General features: G+C 41.8%; 1 protein-coding gene across 4 annotated transcripts in view; it reads right to left on the minus strand.

Moving 5' to 3' along the window:
• Window positions 1–9,120, minus strand: part of TOPBP1 (DNA topoisomerase II binding protein 1) — a 53,609-nt gene extending 44,489 nt beyond the window's left edge. The window contains exons 1-6 of one of the 4 annotated variants that reach the window (XM_050937877.1): window positions 8,923–9,116; window positions 7,264–7,351; window positions 6,166–6,300; window positions 5,423–5,566; window positions 965–1,146; window positions 646–839 (exon numbers count right to left, since the gene is read on the minus strand). In XM_050937877.1, the coding sequence (XP_050793834.1) occupies window positions 646–839; window positions 965–1,146; window positions 5,423–5,566; window positions 6,166–6,300; window positions 7,264–7,344 (736 nt within the window). In that variant the 5' untranslated portion in view covers window positions 7,345–7,351; window positions 8,923–9,116. Of the gene's footprint in view, window positions 1–645; window positions 840–964; window positions 1,147–5,422; window positions 5,567–6,165; window positions 6,301–7,263; window positions 7,352–8,592; window positions 8,610–8,898 lie in introns of those variants that run through there. The other 3 variants (XM_050937878.1, XM_050937879.1, XM_050937880.1) reach the window with 3 other exon arrangements.

Raw genomic sequence — 9,120 nt, forward strand, 5'->3', positions numbered from 1 at the left:
CATTCAGACCCAGTGATGAAAATGCCTCACATTGTTCTGCAGAGCTAATAGTCCCACTGAAGGAGCTATGCCAAGCTCTTTTGGCCAGAGACAGAATTGCCATAACAAGATTTTGGGGCTTCAAGAAGGGAAAAAGAGAAATCACAAAATAATTGCCTGGGAAAAGTAGGGAGGAAATTTAAAAATTCAGTCCAGTGTGTCTCAAACAAAACTACAAAGAACAAAGTAGTGCTTTAATTTTATTTTAGTAAGAGGAAATTAAGAAATTTTAGTGGGAAAATTTTATCTTCAAGTTTATTTGTTTATTTGTAATCCAATTAATATCATAATTAAAATTCTTAAGTCTCCTGATTTCACCAAAATTTAGTTTAGATTCTATTTTTTCTTTTCTGTAGGCCTCTCCCCTTCCCTCCTCTGATAGTGTTTGGGTCTCTGCTTGTGTGTCCCTTTGTTCTCCTTTCCACCTTCCCTTAAGAACACTCCATATCACTCTTCTTGCATATAATATTTATCATAACAGCACTGGCAACAACAGCATAATGAAACAGATACAGATCTAGGCCCTGATTCTCCAAACACTTATGCACATGCTTAGCTTTACACTAAGTTGTCCCTTCAAACTTAAATTGATTAAAGAATATCTACCTTTTGGCTCTTGAACAATGAGATGGGTGCACTCATTCATCTTGAGCTGCCCTGTGTATTGACCACCATGCTCAGTAGTGAGACGCTGGACCTCCTTCCTGTCCACACTACTTAAGCCAGTTACACAGATTGTACAGCCACGAAATAAAGGACATATGAAGTCTTCCATGCTTATATCTGTGTATCTAATCATACTGAAGGGGGGAAAAAAGAAAGAAAATAAGACAGATCTTTTCCCAACACAACTCCAAAGGAATAAATATAGTCCAGAACCAGTACACAATTTAATATTTCCTAATACAAAAAGTGGTTCTTTTACCCTTGTTGCGACTTCTCCCACAATGCTTTTACCCAAGTGGGAAGCAATATGGGTTTCTTCAGAGCAGCAGCCACTAAATATTTCTTGCTGCCAACTTCTCCAGCTATAAGATGAGTTACTGATGCATTGAGATCTCTGTACACACGGCCACCCATCATCTGTACATACTTATGAACTTCTTCCTAAAGAGAGGGGAAAAAAAAAAAAAAAAAAAGAGAGGCAAATAAAATAGTCAAACAACAAAAAGTATATCTTCATATTGCTTATATTTTTTAAAAAATATTACTCCATGTCCTGTGATTTCTCCTGGAACTTAACTTTATGGCAGCTTTAAAACAGAAAAATATATTTTGCCTACATAGAAATGAACAATTTTGAAGGAATCCCTTTAAAAATGGTAAAATAGTGAATACCAGGGGATTGCGCCCTCCAGAACACATTTACAATCCAGATTAAATAAGAAAAAATGCCTGTGTTCTGTTTACTACCCAGGAATCCACATCACATACTATTACTAGACAGAAACAGTCACTTAAGAAAAAATGTCATATTTTTATTCAGAATAAATTTATAAATAGTTTGTAAGGGGTTAATAAATGAGTAATAGATGCCATATGCATGATATATACATGAGTACCATGTGTTATACATGGCTATAAGTTAGGGCTGTCAACCGATTAAAAAATTAATCGCAATTAATTGTGTTTTAAAAAGTTAATCGCACTTAATCGTACTGTTCAACAATAGAATACCATTTATTTAAATTTTTTGGATGTTTTCTACATTTTCAAATATATTGATTTCAGTTACAACACAGAATACAAAGTGTACAGTGCTCACTTTATATTAATTTTTATTACAAATATTTGCACTGTAAAAAACAAAAGGAATTGTATTTTTCAATTCACGTAATATGAGTACTGTACTGCAATCTCTTTATCATGAAAACAGGTTCCAGACTGGCAGCTGTGCTAGTCTGTATCAGCAAAAACAAGAAGTCCTTGTGGCACCTTAGAGACTAACAAATTTATTTGGGCATAAGCTTTTGTGGGCTAAAACCCACTTCATCAGACCCATGGAATGAAAAATACAGTAAGCAGTATATATATATATATTACAGCACATGAAAAGATGGGAGTTGCCTTACTAAGTGGGGGGCCAGTGCTAACGAAGCCAATTCAATCAAGGTGGAACTGGCCTACTCTCAACAGTTAACAAGAAGGTGTGAGTATCAGAGGGAAAATTACTTTCTGTAGCGACCTAGCCACACCCAGTCTTTATTCAGGCCTAAGTTGATAGTGTCCAGTTTGCAAATTAATTCCAGTTCTGCAGTTTCTCGTTGAAGTCCATTTTTGAAGTTTTTCTGTTGAAGAATTGCCACTTTTAAGTCTATTATTGAGTGTCCAGAGAGAATGAACTGCTCTCCTACTGATTTTGAATGTTACAATTCTTGATGTTTGATTTATATCAACGTATTCTTTGTATGTGGCAGAGGGGCATTGCTGGCACAATGGCATATATCACAGTGGTAGAAGTGCAGGTGAATGAGCCCTTGATGGTGTGGCTAATGTGGCTAGGTCCTATGATGGTGTCCTTTGAATAGATATGTGGACAGAGTTGGCAAAGGGGTTTGTTGCAGGGACTGGTTCCTGGGTTAGTTTTTTTGTTGTGTGGTGTGTAGTTGCTGGTGAGTATTTGCTTCATGAAAGTTGAACTTACAAATGTAGGATTATGTACAAAAAAAACCTGCATTCAAAAATAAAACAATGTAAACTTTAGAGCTTACAAGTCCACTCAGTTCTACTTCAGCCAATCGCTTAGACAAACAAGTTTGGTTAAAATTTGCAGGTGATAAAGCTTCCCACTTCTTGTTCACAATGTCACCTGAAAGTGAGAATAGGCATTCACATGGCACTGTTGTAGCCAGCGTCAAAAGGTATTTACATGCCAGATATGCTAAACATTCCTATGCTCCTTCATGCTTTGGCCACCATTCCAAAGAACATGCTTCCATGCTGATGATGCTCATTAAAAAAAATAATGCATTAATTAAATTTGTGACTGAATTCCTTGGGGAAGAATTGTATGTATCCTGTTCTGTTTTACCCACATTTTGCCATATATTTCATGTTATAGCAGTCTCAGAGGATGACCCAGCACATGTTCATTTTAAGAACACTTTCACTGCAGATTTGACAAAACATAAAGAAGGTACCAATGTGAGATTTCTAAAAATAGCTACAGCACTCGACCCAAGGTTTAAGAATCTGAAGTGCCGTCCAAAATCTGAGAGGGATAAGGTGTGGTGCATGCTTTCAGAAGTCTTAAAAGAGCAACACTCAGATGCGGAAACTACAAACTCAAACCACCAAAAAAGAAAATCAACCTTCTGCTAACTCAGATGATGAAAATGAACATGTGTTGGTCCGCTCTGTTTGGATCGTTATTGAGCATGGACACATGTCCTGTGAATGGCGGCTGAGGCATGAAGGGACATATAAATCTTTAGTGCATCTGGCACGTAAATATCTTGCGATGCTGGCTATAACCGTGCCATGTGAACATCTGTTCTCTCTTTCAAGTGACATTGTAAATAAGAACTGGGCAGCTTTATCTCCCGCAAATTTTAACCAAACTTGTTTGCCTGAGCAATTAGCTGAAGTAGGACTGAGTGGACTTGTAGGCTCTACATCAGAGGTCCACAACGCGGTGCCCGCGGGCGCCATGGCTCCCACTGGGGCAACCATGTGCGCCAACCTACTGGCCACCAGACAAGCAGTCGCTGAAATGCCACCGAGAAGTAGCAATGTCAAGAAGCGCTACCGCTGAAATCCCACCGAATTTCGGCGGCATTTCGGCAGTGACGCCGTTTGATGACTCTCCTTCATGGCGGCATTTCAGCAGCTGCTTGTCTGGCGGCCACAGTCCTCAGCATCTAGTCGTCTTGTGCCTGCTCCATGGAAAAAGTTGGGGACCACTGCTCTACATTTTACATTGTTTTCTTTTTGAGTGTAGTTATGTAACCAAAAAAAAAAAAGTACATTTGTAAGTTATATTTTCATGATAGAGATTGCACTACAATACTTGTATGAGATGAATTGAAAAATACTATTTCTTTTGTTTACCATATTTACAGTGCAAATATTTGTAATACAAAATAATAATATAAAGTGAGCACTGTACACTTTGTATTCTATGTTGTAATAGAAATCAATATATTTGAAAATGTAGAAAAACATCCAAAAATATTAAATAAATTTCAATTGGTATTCTATTGTTTAAAAGTGCAATTCATCGCAACTATTTTGTTAATATTCGTGATTAATTTTTTTGAGTTAATCACGAGTTAACTGTGAATAACTGACAGCCCTACTATAAGCACATCAGTAGAAGTTATTATAGATCAGCGGTCCCCAATGCGGTGCCTGCGGGTGCGCTCACGTCCTGGCCCCCGGTGGAGCATCCACCGAAATGCCGCCGAATTTCTGCGGCATTTCGGCAGCGACGCCTCTTGATGACACCGCTTGTCACTGACAAACGGTGTCATCAAGACGCGTCGCTGCCGAATTTCTGCAGCGACGCCTCTCGATGATGCCGCTTGCCACCGACAAGTGCGTCATCAAGAGGCGTTGCCGCCGAAATACCGCAGAAATTTGGCAGCATTTCGGCGGGTGCTCCACCGCCACCACGGTCCTCTGTCTGGTGCCCACCAGACGAAAAGGTTGGGGACCATTGTTATAGATGATTATAAGACACTTATTAATCTAGACTCTAATTGATTAACCAGCTATTCAAACACCTATTCATAAATTATTAAGCCTTTATAAATGGAACCTTAATATGAAGTGTGATCAAAATGTTCAATATTTAACAGAAATTCAGAGTAGCCTAAGTATTAAATCTTTAATTACTTTATAGTTTGAGATAAACAGGAACACATTATATAGTCTGTGACATCTTAGCTGCAGACAACTAGCCGGAAAATCCATCTACATCTCTAGTCAGTTCATGAATGCTATAAACTATTCAACAGTTTCCTATGCGCCCCGCCCACCAACAACCAATGAAGTATTTTTTTTCTACATACAACTTGCATAACACAGATCTGAGGTTCCTGCTGATCTCTTTGATAATGTCAGTCTTTAAACACAGTAGTCAATTGAGAAAAAGTTAAATGTATCCAAACACCCAAAGTAAAACTGCAGATGTTTTCTTAGTCTAGAAGATTCGAATGGGAACTTTAACTCATTCAAAGCGACAAAAGTTATTCAGATGGAAACATAACATCATCATCATTTAAAAAATAACTCTTTCTATATATATTAAAAGTTTTCAGTAAGTGCAAAATGCATTTACAAAGGTTTAACCAATAAATCTTGTTAATGCTGTATCTGGAAGTAAACTTCACAAAAATCTAGCTGAACAATTATTCTTCCATTATATATTGTAATGTATTACCCTAGTTTCTTTTTCAAGACTAGTACAGGATATTGTTATATCAGCCATGGCCATATTATGAACAGGATATTCGGCTCTCGGGACACATCGCTGGTGCTGCATACAAAATATGACTACCTGTGGTCCAACGATTCTACAACCAAGCTGCAACAAAGATCAAAGAGGATTAGTATGGAAGGAAGGGTGACACTTTTCTCAAAAAATTATCAAAAAAAAAAAAAAAAAACCATCTTGGGGAACATCCTACATCCCATTTCAGTAACACGAAGCAGTTGGAACTGACCAACCAATTGGCTGGGGACTGCTCAAACAGAGAAATCCTCACGTGGAATAGAGCTGGCCCCAGCATAGGTAACAGAGGCAATGTCTGGAGCACCACTGAGCTCTGGCTATTCTATCCTTTGCTACTGCAACATGTCAGAGATCACTGCAACCATGACATTTTCCCAGGCTGCTCTATGACTGGGAGAAACAAAAAAGGTGGCCACAGATTCTGCAGAAGCAGAGGCAATTGAGACTGAAGGATTGAATACCTTGTCTTGTCTTCCCTTTCATGCTATTCCTACCCTTTGCAATTTCCCCACTGAAACTCTGTTTAACAGCATACTGTATTTACACATATTCACTGTGTACATTACAAGCCAGTATACAGAATTCAGAAAGAGAAAATGTGTAGGAACATGTATATGAGCATTCCTTAAAAAGGAATAGGACACTTGATAGTAATCTAGTGGGTAGCAAACCTTTTTGAGATGACTAAAGACAATGCCACTAAAAGGGTCACAGATGTAAAGGGATTTGTCATTCTCTTTTATATTGAGCGCTGGCACTTCTTCAAGGATCTGGAGATATTCTTCTGACTGAAATTCTTTTATGGACTGCAAGAAAACATGAAACAACAACATACTTAAATTCCTTTCCCTCTGTTAGACAATTCTTTTAAATGAATCCTATGGCAACAGCAAAAGCATATCCAGTTGAAATTACTTATAGCAAAATTACTATACAAGAATCGATTTGTAGTGAAGTTGAACAAAAATACCAAATTATTTCAATCCACTAAAATGTACAGTGTACAAATGTTCACCTATTGGACCTAATCTGTGCTGAGAGCCTTCTAACTCCCACTGATTTCCCAGAGGAGAAATGACTTGACACCCTCCTCAATGAAGCCATAGTAGCGTAGATAAGGGACCTGAACCCTCAGATTTGCAGCTCACTTTGTTCTGGAACCTGCTGAGGGCCCTCTACAATCACTGTCTGATTGGGATGATCATTCAAATGCTAGTTACCAAGGCACAAGCATACCTCTTCGATAAAATAATTCAAACACTGTGGGATAATTTGCCCGTTGGGGAGGTCAAGGTTTTTAACTAGGTTATTCAATCTATCTTCAATTATTTCAAAAAACACCTCACAGTAGTAAGCACTATGCCAGGCAGGATTGGGCCAAAAGTTTTGAGTGCTTCAGCACCTTTCCAGAGGCACACAGCACCTTACAGGATTGGTGCCACAGGGAAATCGGTTTCACGAAACAATGATTTCACTATATGAATTCTCTACTGTATTAAGAAGTGAAACTAATCCACTATAATTAGTGAAACTATAACAAATGTATATATAGTAAAAATATATAACAAAGAAAATGTTGATCCTTGCTGTAGAAAAAGAGTTAAACAAGGCATCTGTATTATCTAACATTAAATGTCTTCATCTTACAGAAACCATACATTTTATTTACAGATATATGAAATTAATAGGCTACATATAACCATGAAAATAATTAGATGGAAAACTAAATTCAGGAAAAAAACAGCTGATCGTGGTACCAAAATGCTTACCTCAAGAGCTTTAAAAAAATATTCAGAGTTTCCAGAAGACTTTATAAATTTAACAAAAAATGGCTCCTTGTCACTTTTCATCCTTTAACTAATGGATGAAAGAAAAATAAGTTTTGACGTTAAGTACTAGTTTTCAGAATAACGATGTTATGTATTCAAGACCTGCATTAATGAGATGTACCTATTTTTCCACATAAATTATTGCTTTTTCTGAATTTCTTGAACAACTATATCCAAACATTTTGAACAATTCATGCCCTGGAAATGTCAGAGCTTCTAATTTGCTCATATACTGCCCCAATAACTGTACTATGTATAGCAGAAGTGGGCAAATTATGGCCCATGGGCCCATCTTGCCTGGCCCTTGAGCCCCCCAACTAGGGAGGCTAGCTCCACTCCCCCACAGCCTCAGCTTGCCATGCTGCCAGCGCTCTGGGCGGCAGCGCTCTGGGCAGCACGGCTGCCAGACATGCTGCTCTGAGTGGCATGGTAAGGGGGCAGGGAGCGCATTGGATAAGGGGCAGAGGGTCTCGGGAGGCAGTCAGGGGACAGGGGCGGTTGGATAGGTGTGGGAGTCTCAGTGGGGCCTGTCAGGGGGCAGGGGTGTGGCTAGGGGTCAGGGCAGTCTGGGGACAGAGAGCAGAGGAGGTTGGATAAGGTGGGGGGTCCTCCGTACAGTTTTGGAATCCTGATGAGGCCCTCAGGCCAAAAAGTTTGCCCACCCCGATGTAAAGGATCAATACATCTCAGAAATCATTCTCTCTGATGCAGAAACAGAGTAAGGGAGGAGACCAGGTATCTCTTGGCTTAGTTCTCTCTCCCTTTACTGCCTGGAGAGTTCGCTGGGGCTACAAGGAACTATACTGGGTAGGCTTAAGCACAACATCCTCCACATCAGCTCTGCTGAGCTCAGGACAGAGAGATAACACAATCCCGGGCTGCATTATCTTTCCCTGGATCTCCTTTACCAGGTGAGTCCCTGATCAGTACGTCACCACTGGGCTTTCCCACAGGGCACTGTGATCGGGCCCTAGGTGCTGAACGTCTTACAGAAGCTTCGTTCACCACAATACAACGTAAAACATGGATTACGCGCCTCCCCAGGAAACCCCCGGGCTGCACAAGCGAACAAGGAACACCACGCAGCGTTCCCCAGCGGCTGACAGCCCGACCGGGGGCTGAAACGCGCCCTAACGTTGCTTCCCGGGATGGCTCTCTCCGAGGGAGCCACTCGGCGGGCGGGCACCGCTCCCCGGGCTGCTGCGGCTCTCTGGACGCTCCGGGAGGGGGGAGGGGCAGTAGAGGGGGAGCGGAGTCCCGGCGCGGTACCTGGGAAGTGGGCGGGGCCCCTGCGAGGCGAGCGCCCGTCCCCGCGCGACACCTTCACGAAAACTCCGCGGGGGGGAGGGAGCAGTTCACGCGCGTGCGCAACAATCACACGCGCTGCGGCACGTCACGCGCGTCGCGATTCTCGCGCCTGCCACGCGCCCCCACAGATCTGGGACCTCAGACCCCTCCCGCCGGGCTGTGCTGCGTCCTGCCGGGAACCCAGAAGCGTCGGGGCCCCCAGTGAGCGGGAAGGTCATTCCGGGGCGGCTAGAGGGGAGAGTGGGCTCGGGGAGGAGGGAAACTGACGTTATGGATGATGCGGCCTCTCACCCAACGGAGCGGGCTCGCTCCCGCAAGTACTGCCTGTCCGGCCGGTAACCCAAGGCGGGCGGGAAGACCGCTAGACACACTGCGCAGGCGCGCCAGAAGATGCTAAGAGGCGCAGGCGCACGCTCATTGCTATCACGTGACCAAGTCCCGCAGGACCGGAGCCTCTCTTAAAGGGCAAGCCTTTAGCTTCCTCGTATA

Source organism: Gopherus flavomarginatus, chromosome 2 (genome assembly GCF_025201925.1).
Source record: "Gopherus flavomarginatus isolate rGopFla2 chromosome 2, rGopFla2.mat.asm, whole genome shotgun sequence".
Lineage (NCBI taxonomy): Eukaryota > Metazoa > Chordata > Testudines > Testudinidae > Gopherus > Gopherus flavomarginatus.